This window comes from Lutra lutra, chromosome 1 (genome assembly GCF_902655055.1).
Source record: "Lutra lutra chromosome 1, mLutLut1.2, whole genome shotgun sequence".
NCBI classification, from domain to species: domain Eukaryota; kingdom Metazoa; phylum Chordata; class Mammalia; order Carnivora; family Mustelidae; genus Lutra; species Lutra lutra.
In genome coordinates, this window is record NC_062278.1 from 119,839,833 (window position 1) to 119,858,504 (window position 18,672).

Below are 18,672 nucleotides of genomic sequence, written 5' to 3' on the forward strand. Positions count from 1 at the left end.
AAATTCCACATATCAATGAGATCATATGATAATTGTCTTTCTTGGGTTGACTTACTTCGCCTAGCCTAATACCCTCTGGTTCCATCCATGTCGTTGCCAATGGCAAGAATCCATTTTTCGGTGGCTGAGTAGTATTCCATTGTGTATGTGTACACACACACACACATACCCACCCACCCCACATCTTCTTTATCCGTTCATCTGTCGATGGACATCTGGCTCTTTCCACAGTTTGGCTATTGTGGACATTGCTGTTATAAATATTGGAGTGCACATGCCCCTTCAGTCACTACATTTGTATCTTTGGGGTAAATACCAGTAGTGCAGTTGCTAGGTTGTAGGGTAGCTCTATTTACAACTTTTTGAGGAACCTCCATACAGCTTTCCAGAGTGGCTGCACCAGCTTGCATTCCCAGCAACAGTGTAGGAGGGCTCCCCTTCCTCCATATCCTCACCAGCATCTGTCATTTCCTGACTTGTTAATCTTAGCCATTCTGACTGGTGTGAGGTGGTATCTCATTGTGGTTTTGATTTGATTTCCCTGATGCTGAGTGATGTTGAGTAATTTTTCATGTATCTATTGGCCATTTGGATGTCTTTTTTGGAGAAATGTCTGTTGCATGTCTTCTGCCCATTTCTTGATTGGATTATTTGTTCTTTGGGTGTTGAGTTTGATAAGTTCTTTATAGATTTTGGATACTAGCCCTTTATCTGATATGTCATTTGCAAATATCTTCCCCCATTCCATTGGTTGTCTTTTGGTTTTGTCGACTGTTTCCTTTGCTGTGCAAAAGCTTTTTATCTTGATAAGTCTCAGTAGTTCATTTTTGCCTTGAGAGACATGTCTACAAGAAGTTGCTGCGGCTGAAATTGAAGAGGTTGCTGCCTCTGTTCTCCTCAAGGATTTTGATGGATTCCTGTTTCACATTGAGGTCTTTCATCCATTTGGAGTCTATTTTTGTGTGTGGTGTAAGGAATAGTCCAGTTTCATTTTCTACATGTGGCTGTCCAATTTTCCTAACAACATTTGCTGAAGAGACTGTCTTTTTTTCATTGGACATTCTTTCCTGTTTTCTCAAAGATTAGTTGGCCATGGAGTTGGGTCCATTTCTGAGTTCTCTATTCTGTTCCACTGATCTTTGTGTCTGTTTTTGTGCCAGTACCATACTGGCTTCCCAGAAGGAAGTTATTACAACTTTGTAATAGAGCTTAAAGTCTGAAATTGTGATGCCGCTAGCTTTGGTTTTCTTTTTTAACATTCCTTTGGCTCTTCAGGGTTGTTTCTGGCTCCATACAAATCTTAGGATTATTTGTTCTACCTCTGTGAAAAAAGTTGATGGTATTTTGATAGGGATTGCACTGAATGTATAGATGCTCGAGATAGCATAGACATTTTAACAATATTTGTTATTCCAGTCCATGAGCATGGAACGTTTTTCCAGTTCATTGTGTCTTCCTCGATTTCTTTCATGAGTGTTCTGTAGTTTTCTGAGTATAGATCCTTCACCTAAACCTGGTTAGGTTTATTCCAAGGTATCTTAAGGTTTGGGGCGCATTTGTAAATGGAATTGACTCCTTAATTTCTCTTTCTTCTTTCTCATTGTTTGTGTAGAGAAGTGCAACTCATTTCTGCTCATGGATTTTATATCAGGAAGGGGCATGTATCTGATTTCGTTGGAAAATCGAGACATTTGAGGAAAATGATAAGGTGTGGAGGTGACAAATAGGTAAGGAGTGGATCTTGAAGCACCTTGTATCTGGCTTAGTGAGGAGTTACAGAAGGATAGAATAAGGGGAGGGACTTCAGATGACAATAACAGCAATAGGCAGCTGTGTGCCAGGTGCTGTACTAAGTGTGCTATTCATTATCTCATTGAATCCACAATCTCATTGAATCTAGGAAGGAGGTGCTGGTTATTCCCATTTTACAGATGAGGAAATTGAGTCTTAGAGGTTAAGTCATTTGCCCAAAAGTTGCCCAACTAGAAACTGACAAGAGCCAAGATTTCAGCTCAGGTCTGTCTGATTCTTGATCCCATTGGTATTGATTGGATTTTGTGGCTTGCCCAGTGGGAAAGGTAGGGAGTTACGGTTGGGAGAGGTGGGGGTGAGGTTTCTAGCCTGGGTGGCCAGTGTTGGCTTGTGATATTTTCAGTCAGGATATAGGAACATGTGTTAGCTAGCTTTAAGGGGGGGTACTCATGAGCTCAGTTTAGATATATAGAATTTGTGGTACCTGTGCATCGTCCTGGTGGAACTGTCCTGGAACTGTCTGGAAACTTGGGCCTAGAGCTTCAGGAGGTTAAGAAATGGAGACAGAGCACGTGGTAATTGGAGCCCCAGGAGGAGAGAAGTGACACCCAGAGAGCAGAGCATCCACTGAGAGAAGGAAGGGCGAGTTCGGAAGTCTTTGGGAAACATCAGTTAAGGAGATGGGTGAAGAGGCTCCAGGGCTGGACTTGGGGCCTGTGGGCTCAGCACCACTAAGCCAGTATGCCTCAGCTTTGTCTCTCCTCAGAACCACAGCTTGCCAAGCTCTCCTGGGAGGGGCTGGGCCCTGCATCCTGGAAGTGGAGAGGGTGTGGACAGCCATGGTGTGTGTCTGAATCACCCCCTCTCTCTGTTGGCCCCAGGCCAGCCTCCTCCCCAGACCAGTGTGATGTCAGACCTGGCCTGACCTGAAGGTGTGGGGTTGCCTGCTGCAGTTCCCTCTGGGATGAGGTCCCAAGGGGAGCCAGCCTGGCTTTGGTTCAGAAGCTTGGGGCCTGTGTACAGCAGGTGAGCTGAGGCTGACTGGGCTTGGTGGGGCTGGCATGTGGAGGCAAGATAATCCTCTGGCTGGGAGAGGAACTATAAGCCCCCCTCCTTTTCCCCAATATGTTGTTTTCCCTCCAGGGCTTAGAGAAGAGGGAGGGTTGGGGTAAGAGAGGGCTGGCTTGGAGTTGAGGTTGGCATATATTCCCAAGAATACGGTAGATTGTTTTGGAAAAAATCTCTTGGCCGGAAATTACATGTCATGTCTGCTCCTCAGTGTGGATCTGTCACTTCACTGATGCTGCTGGAGAGGCTGGGGGAAGGAAGTGGACACCAGAGGCAAGCTGGTTCTTAGCCACTCCCAGCTCCCTTTAGAGAGGGGGCAGGTGATAGACCAGAGGGGTTTCATGTAGGGTAGATTCCCCAGATCCTAGAGGCGGTTTGGATCCTGTGGATATCTTATAGCAAGATGGCATTAGGAAGCAGGGGAGTTGGAGAAAGCAGGAAGGAGGAATGATTTGGAGCAGACCCTTCATCCAGCGATGGGCCTGGCATTTTCAGCCTCTTCTTCTAACTTTGGGTCAGCACAGCCTCCTGACTTTGGGTTCTTATAGCCTCCCACAAAGCTAGTTTCTGCTATAGCTGTGGTACGGTGCCCAGGAATTTCTGCCTTGAGTAGATAGATCACCTGCCTGGCGGGTTCATCCCCGACCCCAGCATGCTTCAGGGTGGAGAACGAGCTTGTGAGGGGAGTGAGCCTTGTGGGAACGCACCTAGTCTCCTCCTCAGTCTTGACGTTGAGTTTGTTGGGGGAGGATGGAGGGGAGCGGTATCTCAGCATCACCCCCTCCTCCGCCCAGCCCCGGAAGGGGAGGGTTCCCTGAGCTCAGCCCTAAATACCTGGCACTAAGGAGTCAGTGGATGCTTCAGATGCCTGTAGAATGAGAGGGTGTGGGGTACCGTGGGGCCCTCAGGGCTGGTGGAGCCCAGCAGTGGGACTTCCTCTGCTAGCAGTGGCCTCACCCCAGTGCTGGATGGCAGAGCCCTGTGTGGGCACGTGTTGGAGCGCCTCCTCCCGCCGGGAGTGTGGGCACTCAAGGCACACTGCTGAGGCTAGAGGTCAGCCCCAGCGCAGTGCCCTGCCCTGAGCTCCCAGGCCCACTGGGGGAGGGGGAGGGGGGCAGACAGGGAGATGTCAAGGCCGGGCTGGGAAGAAGCGTGGGGCTGGGCCGGCCTGTGGTCTCCCTCCGGGTGCTGGAGGCGTGGCTTCCACCGCTGGGCAGGTTCTTGGGCGCGGAGGGAGTGGAATGCTGAGTGGAGCAGCAGGGAGTCCGGCAGGTGGGCGCATGCTTGGAGCCTGGTAGTGTGGAACCCGGGCGGGTGGAGGGATAGGCATCAGGCCCGAAGGAGGGGAGGGGTCTCAGGTCAAGTCAGGATGGGGCTCCTCTTCTGTGAGCTTCTATTATGTGAGCCCCTATTCCATAAGGAGGCTCCTTTTTGAATCCCCAGGAGCTAATTGGTGGCGGTGGAGTCCTGGAGTCCTGGGGGTGGCCCAGGAGCTGAGGGGAGCTGTAGCCCCTCATCGGAGGTGGGGCCACGCCACGGCACCTGGCTGTCTCGGGGGGTCAGCGGGTGGTGGTGCCGCGGAGAGGCGGCGGCTCCTTGGAATGGAGGCTGGGGACAGGGTTGGGGGAGGGGCAGGGCGCAGCGCAGCGCAGGCGACCGCGACCATTCGGGTTGGGCTCGGGCTCTGGCCGGCCAGCCAGCCGCGGATGAGAGGCTGTGGGCGGGTGTGGGGGGATTGGGTGGGGGAGATGGACCGGCCTCCCCTGTTGAGGCGCTCTAGCAACCCCTGCCCTTCTGGAGGATGCTGGAGGCCCGGCCCCTCAGGACGCAGGGCAGTGACGCTGCGGCTGCCGGTGCTGCCGGAGGGGCGGGGGCTGCGGGAGGGCTCTGCTCCCCTCCCTGGCCCCAGTGCCCGGAGTGTGGATGCCATGGGGGAGAGATCTGCGTATCAGCGCCTGGCTGGGGGTGAAGAGGGACCGCAGGTAATGGGAGAAGCCTGGGGGTTAGCCAGGTACCCCAGTGGTAGACCCCATCATCCGCCAGTGAGCTGAGGGCCCAGCCCTGCTTTGCAGCAGCCTCCGAGGAGTGAGGGTTATCTGTGCTTCTGAGCCCCCAGAGGGATCCTGGGGGTTGAGGGGCTGGGTAAGGAGGTGTTCATGTGTGTAGGTGTTGGCTAAGGGGCCAGTGATTGGTGGTAATTACGGATTATGGATGCTGCCACCTGCCTCAGTGTCTCTGGGTTCTCAGGGACCCAATTAAACTGTCTTTTGGGCTTTCTTCCGCTCTCCATGGGAGCCTCCAGGAGCAATGCCAGGATTTGGGTGTAGTCTTTTATGGGCACTGAGTCCTTGTTCCCTGGACATTCCCACTTACTTTCCAAATATGCATATGAAGCCAAATGTCCTTGTTTGCTTTAGAAAAGATGATCCTGTACAGATTCTTGGGGCTGCTTCCCTTCTTGGAGATCATGCACTTTCTCTCTTGGTCGGCAGAGGGCGGTAGCTGATAGGACAAAGGGGGACAGAAAAGGTGGAGGGTGTTTTCCAGGGCTAGGAGAAGGGGTCCAAGAACTGCCTGAGCTCTGACCTCTGACTTCTGACCATGCTTTGCTTTTCCTCACAGCCTTTTCCAGCTGGATTGCTAAGCAAGCTACTGAGGCTTGTTCTTACCCGACATCTAAGGGAAGAGTTAGGTATGGGGTTCTGATGGATTTGGGGCACATCTTTTGGGGGTAGTTAGGATTTTTAATCTGGCCATTCTGATCCAGCAGCCCCTGTCTTACAGTAAAGGGAGTAATTTTTCTTAAATTGTTTCCTAAAGTCAGGTTCCCGGAGCTCCTTCAGGGTGGTGCCTGGTGGGAAGTAGGCAGTAGGCTTCTCTGAGCCATGGGTATTATCTGCCAGGGTTTGGGGAAAAGTCAGTTCCAGAGTGACCTCAGCCTGACTTCATCTTGTCCAATAGTTCTGACCCCAGTCTCAGACTGGTGATTCACTGGACCAAGGGGAGGCTGTACCTGGCTGGCTCCACAAGCTTTCATGGTGATGACATGGGGCTGGGTAAGAGGGACTGAGTCCTGGGAGTATCCAACAATACCCACACCCCCTACATACCTATCCCCTCCAACACACCCCCAATGGGGTCGGGGCAGGAAATGGCTGACCTTTCAGGTAACCTCCCTGCTAGGAAGCTTGGGTCCTAAGAGAGGTCCTGGAAAGAGAGCCCAAGATGCTAACTCCCCAAAACTCTCAGCCAGCTGCCTGCCCCACCAGCCAGCTGGGGTTCCCAGAGCCGGTCGCCAGCTGGATAGGGACAAGAGAGCAGTGTACAAGAAGTGGGCTCCCTGGGCATAGCTGCGGGGGGGTGGGGAGGGGTTGCTGAGGGAGACTGTGAGGACTTCCTGCAGCTGTCAGGTGTGTCTGGGGGCTGTAGTGAGGGGGGTGTGAGAGCAGCTGGTACTCTTGAGGAGGGGCAGAGGGATCATTTGTCAGCTGTAGGAACATGGGGGGCCTTTGGGGGCTTGATGGAGTGTTTCCAGTTCCTTTTAGCTGAGGCTGTTGTCTTTGTAGGGGGGTGCTATACAAGAAACATCCTATAGTCTGGAATCCTATTGCTTTGGGGTGGGGGCATCCCAGCAGGGTCTGGGGCATATTTTTTGTTTTGAGGGGGCTTTGGATCTAAGCCAGCTGGTCTGGGGGAGGAGGCACCCTGGATGTTGTGGGCAGTGCAAGGCAACCCCAGGGGAGGGGGTGGAGATTCCTCACCCCCACAACCCCCCCTTGCTGTTGGCTGGACTGCCCCACTCTGGCAGGCTGCCGGCCTCCTATTTCCGTCGGGCACCAGGGTAACGGGGCCACATTAGGGTCTGAGCCAGGAGACGCCCAGCCAAGGCTGGGACTTGGAGATGGGGGAGGGTCTCTGAGGGGTCTGCCTACAAGGCCCGAAAATGACTTTCTGGGGCCCAAGCCCCCAACTCAGGCTGTCTTCTAGCCCCCGCAGACCCAGACAAGCCCATATGGAGCCTGTAGCCCCTCTTTGTACATTGCTGCTTGATTCACATAGCCCCCACCCTAAAATCCCAGGAGTTGTCTGCAACTATGGGGGTTGGGGTGGAAGCCAGAGACAGGGGGCCTTGTGTATGGGGAGGCAAGGGGGGCCAGCGCGGGTGGCTGGGAGGAAGAGTCCCCCCATTCCTGCCACTCTCTTGGCAGTGATTCAGAAAGGTCCTTTTTCAGCCAGTGTCAGAGCTGCTCAGCTGGGGAGGGAGGGAGGAGGGAGGAGGGCGGTCAGGCGGGGGAGCCAGGGAGTACGGCTGAGCTGTGACCACTGCACTGAAGAGAAGTCAGAGAAACAGGACAGAGCACCCAGGCTGCAGCCAGCCCGGAGAAGAGCTAACCTGCTCCTGCCAGACCAGCCAGCTGTGGAAACAGCTGTGCAGCAGAGAAAAGGGGCCCGCCCTGTTCTTCTGCCCCATTTCCCACCCCTGGTGTGGGATTTGGGGAACTCCTGGGACAGACCTCTGGTCAACTTCCATTCTGAGCAGAACCTTGAATTCAGGAGCTAAAGCCCCTGTTCCCCCACTTCTTGGGCCAGAGCCCCAGTGACCTGGTCAGGGGGTCCAAGTCCGTGGAGATGCCAGCAGCTCGTCGGTTCCCTGGCCTAGAGCTCTCCTTCCCTCTCCTGGCCAGACTACGGCGACGCCTGTACACAGTGAGTGGGGGCTGGGGGTGTGGGTAGGACTGACCGGGGACTGGGCCAGGCCCCCCCGCAGAGCCAGCAGTTCACTGAAGGGTAGAGTACAGGACTGGGAATGGCTGAGGGCTTGATAGGGGTTTTGGGCTTAGGGCCTCTCCCCTTGGCCCCTGCATCCTGGTTGGCCCCTGCATCCTGGTTGGTGCGTGTGTTAGAAAAATGTACGTGGGAAGTGTGCGGGCTAGGAGAGTGCTGCACCCTGCTGTCAGACACAGGTGTGGGACTGCGGGTGTGCTGGGGGCTGGGGGCCAGGCACACGCAGAACTGGAGAGTGTGAGCAGGGTCAGGGAGAAGCTGGGCCATTGCCCTCCCCGTGCTCTGTAGACAAAGAAACTTGCTATGGAAGGGGCACTTAGCCGAGAAGAGGGGGCCCGTCCAGGCTTACCCTGGGCCCAGCGGTAGAGTCAGGACTGAGACCCTGATTGCTTCTCCTCACTGGGATCCCAGTGTTCTTCTAGTTCCCCACACACCCCTACGCAGAGCAGCCCTGTTCCTGGGGCTGGAGAAGCAGGGAGGTGAGTGTCCAGCTGAGCAGGGAGATCTGTTTGCTGGTTTCTCAGGGAAGAGAAGCAGGCCAGGCTGGGCTTTCTGAACAGCTTCAGGGGAAGGGCTCTGTGTCTCCCCCAGTCCTGACCACCTAGGGCATGGCTTTGAGCTATTCTGAGGAGCAGCTGCCTCCAGGGGAAGGTGGCAGTGAGGAGCCTGGTGAGACTTGGAGCTGGGCAAGAAGAGGAGGGGGTCTTTAGACCGCTTGCCCTGCTGGCAGGCACATGCTGGGGCACACAGGGGGTGCAGTCCCTTTGGTCCAGAGACAGGGTAGTGGTGGTGGAAGTACTGGCCAGGCCGCCGAGAGCTACGGTCAGTGATTTTTCACAGTGTGCCCTTGGGGCCTTCTTCTGGAAAGCGGCAGCTTCCTGCCCTCTCATTATCCACGCTCCCTTGTGCGTAACAGATAGTTTTGTTGAGGAGAAGTGAGTTAATGCAGCAAGATGCTTAGAACCGTGCCTGGCGTGTAATAAGTGGAGTTCAGGTGTCAGAGTTATTTTTACTGTTACTCTTCAATTAAATTATTAGAAATATGTCCTTTTTACCATGTGTATAGTCCGCCAACATGATGTCACCTGTAGTTTGAAGGAGACATGAAAGTGAGGATGACATTTTAGGTATTCTGATATGTCGGGAAGGAAGAAGTACTCAGCGCTGAGCCCTCCAGTCAGTGTGGAGGCAGCGCCTGCAGGTGCTGACTGAGAGGAGAGTTTTGAAATCATAAAGGCAGGTTGCCTTCAGTGACATTTTTCTGACTAGCGAATAACTTGCAGTGAGTTCTGAACAAAACAAAGGCCAGTTTTCCCTCAGCTTACACGTTAGTTCCATTCGAGGAGGGTTCAGTGTATATTGAAACTGCAAAATAACTTTTGTTCACACGTAAAGATGGGATTCAGTTCTAGGTTCAGATGATCATAAACCCGTTTTTCACCTGCATGAACTAAGTTGTGTGGGATGTGGGACAGTGAGTGAGATTTCCCTGTACGTTACAGGATAACTTGTGTTCTTGTCTCCCAACCACCCACGAAATGCCACTTGTGGCCCCCCAACATGATGACAACCAAGAATGTCCCCTAGGGGGCTGTCCAGCTCTTGGGAGAACCATCTGGGTAAAGGGTCACAGCTTGAAGTTTGGAACACCCCTGTGGCCCAGCTGCCTTTGCAGGGGTGGGGGGTGGAGAGCGCAGGTTTGAACTGAGGGCCTCTCCATCCCATGGGTCACTCTTTGTACTGCCCTGAGCTGCCTGGGAGTCTGAAGTCCTGGCACTGGGCTGGCAGCGCCATGGAGAGTTGTGGGGGCAAGAGATGCATGGCGGGCCTGAGCTGTCAGTGTCTGCTTTTCTGAGTGCGCCTGGCCGTGAGAGCTGGGGGCCAAGGCCACCTCTGACTTGTTGGAGGGCGGTTGAATGGTTGCTGGCCTTTTCCCTCTCGTGGTTCTTCTTTGGTGGGGAACTGAATGCGGGTCAGCCCTCAGCTCTGTGGTATCTTACTTGGACAAGGATGGGTTTGGGTTCAGTCCGTCAGGCTGCTTCATTTCAGGGGGGCCCCTGTGTCCTCTTTCTCCTGGCTGCAGAGAGTGTAGGTCACAGGTTGCTCCCTGGCGGCCCATTGGCTGATTATAGCCTGCACTTGTATTTTGCTTGGCCAGCACAGAATGCATGTGCGCGTGCACGTGTGTGTGTCTGTGTTTCAGAGTTGAATTGGTTGACATAATTAAAAAGTTAGGAGAAAGATGTAATATTAAGTGAAAACAAGGAAGAGAATGGTGTGGTTGATGGGTGAATGTTGGTGTAAGTGGAGAAAACAGTCTGGAAGGATACGTAGAAGTCATTTATGGCAACTGGCTTTGGGGGTGGGGGGGCTAGGTGACTGTGCAGGAGGGCAGGGAATGAGAATTCATGGCTCCTGTGTGCCTTTTGAATATTTTACCACGTGCATATATTACCTTTTCAAAAAGAATTTTAGTGGCGAGATTTCACATCTAGATTTAGATTTCCAGTATTCCTTGAAAAAATTGGAAGCTTTAATGACGCTGGACAGTGGTCTGTGGTGACAGCGGTCAGTGGAGCTAAGCAGGGCTGCCTCTTTGAGCCGGCATCTAAAAGTCCACCCCAGGGGCACCTGGCTGGTTCAGTCAGTTAAGTGTCTGCCCTCGGCTCGGGTCATGATCTCACAGTCCTGGCATCGAGTTCCACGTTGGGCTCTCTGCTCAAAGCTGCGCCTGCTTCTCCCTCTGCCTGCCGCTCCCCCTGCTTGTATGTCTGCGCTGTCTCTCTCAGTCAAATAAATAAATAAAATCTTAAAAAATAAATAAATAAAAGGCCACCCCAGCCTCTGCTCCCTTTTTATCTTTCACTTGTGTGGTCCTGTCGGGCACTCAAGTGGTCTCCTGTGGGATGGTCTTTGGATCGGGAGGGGAGGCTCTGCTGATGTCAGGCATTGGGTGGAACTCAGAGCTCATCTAGTCCACAGTGCTTTCTCTGGGGTCCATCAGGTCTGGGGACCCTGTACCCCACCAACTATATATACATATAGTTGTATATATACAACTATATACATATATACATATATATATATATATATACACACACATACATACAACCCCACCAATATATATACATATATATATATATATTAAGTAGGCTTCACACCGAGCATGGAGTCCAGCGCAGGGCTCAAACCCATGACTGTGAGATCAAGACTTGAGCTGAGATCAAGAGTCAGACACTTAACCAACTGAGCCACCCAGGTGCCCCTAGAAAAATTCTATTTTTAAGTAATCTTTACATGCAGTGCAGGGCTTGAACTCACAGCCCTGATCCAGAGTCACATGTTCTACTGACTGGGCCAGCCTGCTGCTTCTCCCCAGTTTTTTTTTTGTTTTTTTTTTTTAAGATTTTATTTATTTATTTGACACAGAGAGAGATCACAAGTAGGCAGAAGGGCAGGCAGAGGCCGGGTGGGGGGGAAGCAGGCTCCCTGCTGAGCAGAGAGCCTGATGCAGGGCTCCACCCCAGGACCCTGAGAATGTGACCTGAGCCAAAGGCAGAGGCTTAACCCACTGAACCAGCCTGCTGCTCCTCCCCAGTTTTGTAATGAAAACTTTGTAAGAATGTGTTTGTTTTCCTGGAGACACGATCAGTAGTTTTCGTGGTTCTCATAGGGTTTGTGCCTCTGAGAACAGAGCGGTGGCTCTCTGGTCACTCAGCCGCAGATGCAGTTTGGACTTAAGACCCCGACGCCAGGGCTTGGGCTGTATTCCGGCTGTCGCAGCTCCGTCCTTGTGGCCAGTGGGAAGAGGGCACAGGGCTGCACGGCTGTACAGTTTGGGGGAGCGGGCAGGCTATTTGGGCCCTTCGTTGAAGCAGCTTAGTAGGAGGTGGGTGAGCCGAGGGCCCTCGGGGAGGGGTCCCCTACCCCCTGCCCACACCCCAGGTCCCTGAGCCGTCCCCCGCCCCCCCCGCAGAGGCTGGGGAGCAGCAGCATGCAGCCGGAGGAGGGCGCGGGCTGGCTGCTGGAGCTGCTGTCCGAGGTGCAGCTGCAGCAGTACTTCCTGCGGCTCCGTGATGACCTCAACGTCACCCGCCTGTCCCACTTCGAGTATGTCAAGAATGAGGACCTGGAGAAGATCGGCATGGGCCGGCCCGGTAGGTGGGGACATTGGCCTTGCCGCTTGCTTCCCCACTGACCTTTCACCTCTCTGCCCTCAGGACGGCCAAGTGCGTGGAAGAGCCCTCCTCCTCCTGGCTTGGGGTGGCAGAGCCGAGGACGCCCACGGCCTGTCCTGGAGCCCCCACGGTGGGCTGAGGGCCATCAGTAGATGCCGTGCACCGTGAGCACAGGAGAGCAGTTGGCAGTGGGAGCGGTGACCTGGAGCTGGAGGACAAGGCAGTCTTAGAGCTCTGGAGACTCAGGATTAAACACACACCCCTTCTGACTTGTTCAGACGTTTGGGGATGCATTCCTCCAGCTCTTCCTCCACTGTGAATGTGGACTTGAGTCTGCCCTGCTCACCATTCTGAACCCCAGAGGGGCCGGGGTCCAGAGATCCATGTGACTAGGAGAAGATAAGAAACCCTCAGATGGTTAATTTTGGTCCATTTTCTCTTAATCTGTCTCTTTCTCACAAAGATCTGCTGTACAGTGAACTCATTCTGTCTCTTTCCCATGAACCACGTTCTGCCATGTCAGTTGAACTCATTTTTTTCCTATGTATTTATCCTAAAAGTACTGACTGTAACATCTAGAAACAATGGTATTTATTCCTTGCATTAGAAACTTATTAGTACATTCAGCTTAAAATAGCTGAATAAGTAATAACATGCTAAAGTAGACATTGACATAGGCTAGTTTTGGCTTTGATAGTTGGTATCTGATGCCAGGAGCATAATAAAATGGGAGGAAAAACTCAAAATTGGGCAAATTGTACCCATTACCTTATTTTTTTTTTTTTCTTGAACGCTGGAAAAAGACCACTGCTATTCAGTTTTGGTGGTTAAACGCCTCCCTCTTGTTCAAGAACCACTACCTAGATGTGGAATGCCATCTGGCTAACTGTGGCCCCTGGTTGGTTGGAATGGTCTGTTTCCTGGTGTCACTGTGCTGGGCAGTACCTAGCGGTGGATGCACCCCAGGGGGACCAAGGAAGGATGCAGGCGGGCAGCTTATCTGGGGGATATGAGCTACCTTAACAACATCTGAAACCCCTTCCTTCCACGCAGGCCAGCGGCGGCTGTGGGAGGCTGTGAAGAGAAGAAAGGCCATGTGCAAACGCAAGTCTTGGATGAGCAAGGTGCGTGGATGAGGAGTGAGACGGGGCGGGCAGCCGCGCAGGCCTCCCTGTGAGGTCAGTCCTGGGGATCTCCCCCGAGCCCAGGCAGGTGTGATTTGTACCTGGTCCAGACCTCCCTCCTCCAGGGTCTTTCTGGGCAGGGTGCCTACAGAACTGCCCAGCTAAGTGTCTCGTCCCCACTGGAGAGGGCATGTGAGTAGCCCGTGTGCCTCGATGTTTTCCCGCCCCTGCCTGCAGTGCAGTCGCGTTGGGTGTGGAACAGGCACTCGCTGACAAGTGCACAGTAACCTGAGCCCTTCCTCTGTCTGCCTGTTGGGGCCAGTGTCCAGGGCAGAGTGGTGGGGACTGTCTGGACCCAGGACATCTTTGCCTGGCTTCCCTCCCTCCTCCCCCACTTTCCCTAGTCGGCAGGGGGTTTCTCTGGTCATGTGGGCCTGCTGACAGCTTCCTTCCCCACTGCCTGCCCCCCTTCTCCCTTTGTCCTAATTTGGGTCTCTGGAGTGGTGAGTCCCTGGTCTGACTCAGTGGAACTTTGCCCATTGTCTGGAAGACAATGCGAGAGGAAGTGAACCAGCCAGGGCCTTCCCTCCCCGCTTCTGGCCTCAGGGCTGGGGTGGGGGGTGGGCAGGGCAGAACAGCTGGACCAGGATTGGGCAGCAGAGATTTCCTGGCTGTGATCTGGCCAAGGAGCTGTCTCTTGGGACTCTGTGGCCTTTTCTGGGGACACTGTCCTGGTCCCTTGCCCAGGTTTTAGGGAAGGATGAGTTTGTTGGGTGGATAAAGGCAAGAGGGAAGAGCTGTGCAGTACTCCTGGATTCAGGGGTCGTGGACCCACCACACAGGACATCTTTCGGGTTGGTTGGTGAACCTGTCCAGACCTGAGGCCTGTCTTCAGTGAAAGTGCTGATGGTACTTGTCTGGCTCACCTCATTGGGCAGTGGAAAGGGTCCCTTAAAATAAAGGCTGTGAAGGGTCTTGTTAGCTGAACACTGCCTGCAGACATAAGGTAGTTTAGTTACTGGGAGGAAGGACAGAGCAGAGGCTAGAAGAGGCCCTCATATTGGAGACACCTCCTAACCCATACAGGTAAGGCTCTGCCAACCTTTGGGGGCCAGGGGCCCAAATGGACAGGGTCTGCGGCCTGAGGCCAAGGCTTCGGATGCCCCAGTGCAGGGGGCCAAGTCAGATCGATGGGGCCAACTCTGCTATTCAAGGCCTCCTTCCTCCTGTCCCCTGACCTTTGGCCCCTTCCCACCACAGCCCAGGCTGCAGAGTCCCCTCCAGTCTTCCTTTCTCAGCTCTCAGCTCTAGGCACCCCTCCAGGAGCTCAGCTGTCTTCCTAGGCCCTTCCCCAGCAAGGCCTTGCTTCATCTGCACCCCCCCTCCTCCCGCCACACACACACATTCATGGTCCAGCCTCAGGCTCAAATTATCCTCTCCCCCGGCAGGATGAAGGGCAGTCAGCTCCTCAGGGAGGGTGGAGACAGACAGCGCCAAATGGGCAACCCAGAGAAGGGGCCAGGGCTAAAAATGGAAAGGGAGGTGTTTGTGGAGGGCCCCTCGGGCTCCTGCCATCTGCTTGGGTTAGGGGCTGGAGTCTGTGCTGGGGAGGGGACAGGGAGGGACAGGTGGTGCAGAAGATGGGTCTGGAGGGGCTTTGGGCTCTCTCTGACCCCACAGCTGGGTGTGGGGCCACAGCAGTCACAAGCCACATGCCTGTCAGTCCATTTCTGGCACATACCCCAAGGCCACATTGAGACTGTGGGTTCCTGTTTGAGGGTGTGGTCTAGAGGAGGGGGGCCCTCCAGCCCGGCTGCCCCCTGGCAGCTTGGCAAAGCCAGGACCTCTCTGGAGGCCTAGTTGACGATCCTGTGGGGCAGGGCTGAGTGACCTGCTCCGGGACCTCAGGCTTCCATCTGGCCCCTGGCTGCCTTCAAACAGGTGTTCAGTGGAAAGCGACTGGAGGCTGAGTTCCCTCCTCATCACTCTCAGAGCACCTTCCGGAAGACCTCACCCACACCAGGGGGCCCAGCAGGGGAGGGGCCCCTGCAGAGCCTCACCTGCCTCATTGGGGAGAAGGACCTGCATCTCTTCGAGAAGCTGGGAGATGGCTCCTTTGGCGTGGTGCGCAGGGGCGAGTGGGATGCCCCCTCGGGGAAGACGGTGAGCTTTCTGGGTCCAGTGGGGTGTGGCAGAGGGACAGGCCTGAGACTGAGACTCTGGCAGAGCGTCCCCAGTGCTGCCTCTGAGGCAGGTCTTTCCCCTCTACTGGGATGTGAATGGGGCTGGGCACAGGTCGGAAAGGGGCTTGCCGTGGACTCCATGCTCACCTTTAACTAGACACGTCTATTTCTTTTTTTAAGTTACAAAAATAATGTACTTATTATAAAACTTCAGAAATTATTTTAAAAATACGAAAAAACAGTTGTTTGTAATCCCACCACTCAGGAAGCAGAGTTAGCATTTCAACTTAGTGAGTTTTTATGAATGCACAGACCTATGTAACCACTGCCCTGATCATGACAGACAACAGTCCCAGCACCCCAGAAGGCTCCCTCTTGTCCCTCCACTGAGTGTCCTCTTCCTCCATGGGAAGCACTCTTTTGATTTCTCTCACTATAGGTTCGATTTTGGCCATATATGTAGCTTTTTGGGAATATATGTGTATATAAACATATATATACATATATTTAAGACTTCATTCATTAGAGAGAGACAAAGAGCGTGCACAAGCGGGGGGGGGGGGGTGGGAGGAGAGGCAGAGGGAGAGGGAAAAGCAGATGTGGGGCTTGATCCCAGGACCTGGAGATCATGACCTGAGCTGTAGGCAGATGCTTAACCCACTGAGCCACCAGGCACTCCTTTTGGCATTGTATTTACAGTGTTTTCCTTCCACACCAAAAACATTTTTAGTATTCCATTTATGATAGCATTTTAATACTCTGTCACCACACTGATCATCTCTTTTTGTCGAGTTGCTTTTTGATCTGGGCATTTCCCCAGGAAGGGGAGGCCCTGCCCCAGCCAGGCCACAGGCCCCTGTGATGTCCTCGCCCCCCCAGATGAGCAGACCCGAGTCAGGGCTGTTTGGACTGAGTCGGAGGGAGGAGCAGGCTGGCGCAGAGCACGGGAACCTGGCACCCGTCCTGACCCCGCCCCAACCCCACCCCGGCAGGTGAGTGTGGCTGTGAAGTGCCTGAAGCCTGACGTGCTGAGCCAGCCCGAAGCCATGGACGACTTCATCCGGGAGGTTAACGCCATGCACTCGCTGGATCATCGCAACCTCATTCGCCTCTATGGCGTGGTGCTCACGCCACCCATGAAGATGGTGAGTGCTGCAGCTGGTGGCCGGGGACTCAGGCAGGGTCTCTGGGCCCCCAGATCTGCCTGTCCCCCTGCCTGCACTGGGCTTTGTCCCTCCATCCTGATGAAGGACATGTGGGTCCCCTACCTGATGGGGCCGGGCCTGGTCCTGTGGCCACTGGAGCCTGTGTCCATCTCTGGGTTTTGTTTGTGCTCACTGGCAGAGAGTTGCACTCATTGGAGGGGCTGGCCTTAGAGTTTCATTTTTAGAATTTCTAATCTGAGCCTCTGCGGTTGCTTCTTTTGGGGCCTCGGGTTCCCACGTTACCTGGAGGGAGAGGCTTGGGGAGCCGGAGAAGACCTAGAGGTCCCCAGAGGACAGGCCAGGGAGGAGCACGGAGCATGGCTCAGGCCTTCAGCAGAGGGACTGGGAGCCCAGCATGGGGCACCGGGGAACAGGTAGGGCTCTGCCACACTGAACTCCTCCCGCCTGCCCCGTGGCCTCAGGTGACAGAGCTGGCGCCGCTCGGATCGCTGTTGGACCGGCTACGCAAGCACCAGGGCCACTTCCTCCTGGGTACTCTGAGCCGCTATGCTGTGCAGGTGGCCGAGGGCATGGGCTACTTGGAGTCCAAGCGCTTCATTCACCGAGACCTGGCTGCCCGGAACCTGCTGTTGGCTGCCCGTGACCTGGTCAAGATTGGGGACTTTGGGCTGATGCGTGCACTACCCCAGAATGATGACCACTATGTCATGCAGGAGCATCGCAAGGTGCCCTTTGCCTGGTGAGGGACAGGAGCTGCCAGCTCATCGGGTCTGGACACTGACCTGCTCCATTCCGGTCCTTGCACACCCCGGCCTCGGAGCCCCCAGGGCTTCAATGACCACAGTAGCCTTTGTCTTTTCTGGACCTGGGGTGCCTGTCTCATGTGCAGTCCACCCACTCATCCATCTAGGAATTCTCTGGGCCTGTGTGCTGGGTAGTGTGATCCACAGGGGTGAGGACTTTGGGGGCTCGGAAGGGCTTCCTGGAGGACTCCGTAGGAAGCTCCCGAAATGTCTGTGGTTAACCAGGCAGACTGGTCAGCAAGTACGTTCCAGGGAGAGCTAGCTGCAGGCAGGGCCGGACTGTGCCGGGCCTGTAGGGCTGACAGGGACTTTAACCTGTGCACTGAGGGTACGTGGCCCTGTGCCGGCCCTTGTGTGAGCTTCTCCTTGCTTAGGCCATCGTGGTCCATTGCTTCCAGACACCCCCGAAGAACTGTGGTCTCCTGGCTTTGGGCTTCAAGGAGTAGGCCTGGTTCTCCTTGCCAGAAGATCCTTCTAACCCGGGATGCACGGCCCCCCTAATTAATAATCTACTTTATATGTGGGGTGACCACACATTCCGGACTTTGCCTATTGTTCTGGAGTCAATAACAGTGCCCCCTTCATACCCAGGCATCCCAGGTGGGGTGGTAAATGATGAAGTCCCCTCATGACAGCCTCTGTGAGACGAGCAGGTTATTGTCACTCCCGTTTCACAGATGGGGACTTGGGGATCTTGAGTGACTGTCCCCGTGTCCTGCCCCCTTGGAGTGGCAGGGCCAGCTCTCCAGTCCCAGGAGAGAGTCTCTGGTTCTGTTAGGTCGGCTTGCCCGACACCCTGCACCTTAGCCCCCCAGAGAGTGCCCTTCTGCTGCCTACACTGTGTGGCATTTCTCTGTCTCACCCAAAAGGGAGTCCCAGAGGGAGTATGGGATACTTGGGTGAAGCCAGTGTAACTGTTTCCAGCCATTTCGGTTCTTCCCAGACCCTATCCAAATTTCCCACCCACACCTTCCTGCTGAAATGACCCAAATCTCAGGATCCTGCCCCAAATCCGGAAATTGTCCTCCTCCCACCACAATTAGAAAACAGCCTGAGATTTTATCCCATCTCCTCCCCCTCACTGACTTCTGGAACCCCTGACCTCCCCCCCACCCCCAACTGCTTCCCTGACCTGCAGACTTCCCCCTCATCCCGCCCAGGCTCCAGGGGAATAAAGACATGAGCATAGATGATTTTCCACAAGTCTGTGCCTCCCCTAGTTGGTAAGTCCTGTCCCTGATCACTTCACTCATGTCACCAGTACCTACTGGTGAGCCTGGCACACAGGCCCACCACATGGTGAGTGAGTGTTTAATGTCCGGTGGGCTGATGTGGGTGGGCGTGCTCTGAGAGGCTTTCCGTGTGACCCCTGCCTCTGCCAGGTGTGCTCCTGAGAGCCTGAAGACACGCACCTTCTCCCATGCCAGTGATACCTGGATGTTTGGGGTCACACTGTGGGAGATGTTCACCTATGGCCAGGAACCCTGGATTGGTCTCAATGGCAGTCAGGTGAGGGGCTAGAGATGCTCTCCCTACAGGACGGGTGGGGGTCGATTGGGTTCCCTGTTGGAACTGGCTCTTACTCACTAGGGTCCCTGTCTCCCCTGCCCTGT

General features: G+C 54.4%; 1 protein-coding gene across 19 annotated transcripts in view; it reads left to right on the forward strand.

The window, feature by feature from the left end:
* The window catches only part of TNK2 (tyrosine kinase non receptor 2), a 46,629-nt gene that overhangs the window by 16,433 nt on the left and 11,524 nt on the right, over positions 1–18,672 (forward strand). For 4 of the 19 annotated variants that reach the window (XM_047734301.1, XM_047734314.1, XM_047734356.1 and 1 more), the window contains exons 1-7: positions 7,133–7,527; positions 11,582–11,762; positions 12,837–12,907; positions 14,849–15,070; positions 16,083–16,235; positions 16,718–16,995; positions 18,442–18,568. In XM_047734301.1, coding sequence (XP_047590257.1) covers positions 7,450–7,527; positions 11,582–11,762; positions 12,837–12,907; positions 14,849–15,070; positions 16,083–16,235; positions 16,718–16,995; positions 18,442–18,568 — 1,110 coding nt within the window. In that variant the 5' untranslated portion in view covers positions 7,133–7,449. Of the gene's footprint in view, positions 1–2,706; positions 2,779–4,683; positions 4,803–7,131; positions 7,528–11,577; positions 11,763–12,832; positions 12,908–14,848; positions 15,071–16,082; positions 16,236–16,717; positions 16,996–18,441; positions 18,569–18,672 lie in introns of those variants that run through there. The other 15 variants (XM_047734291.1, XM_047734395.1, XM_047734411.1 and 12 more) reach the window with 11 other exon arrangements.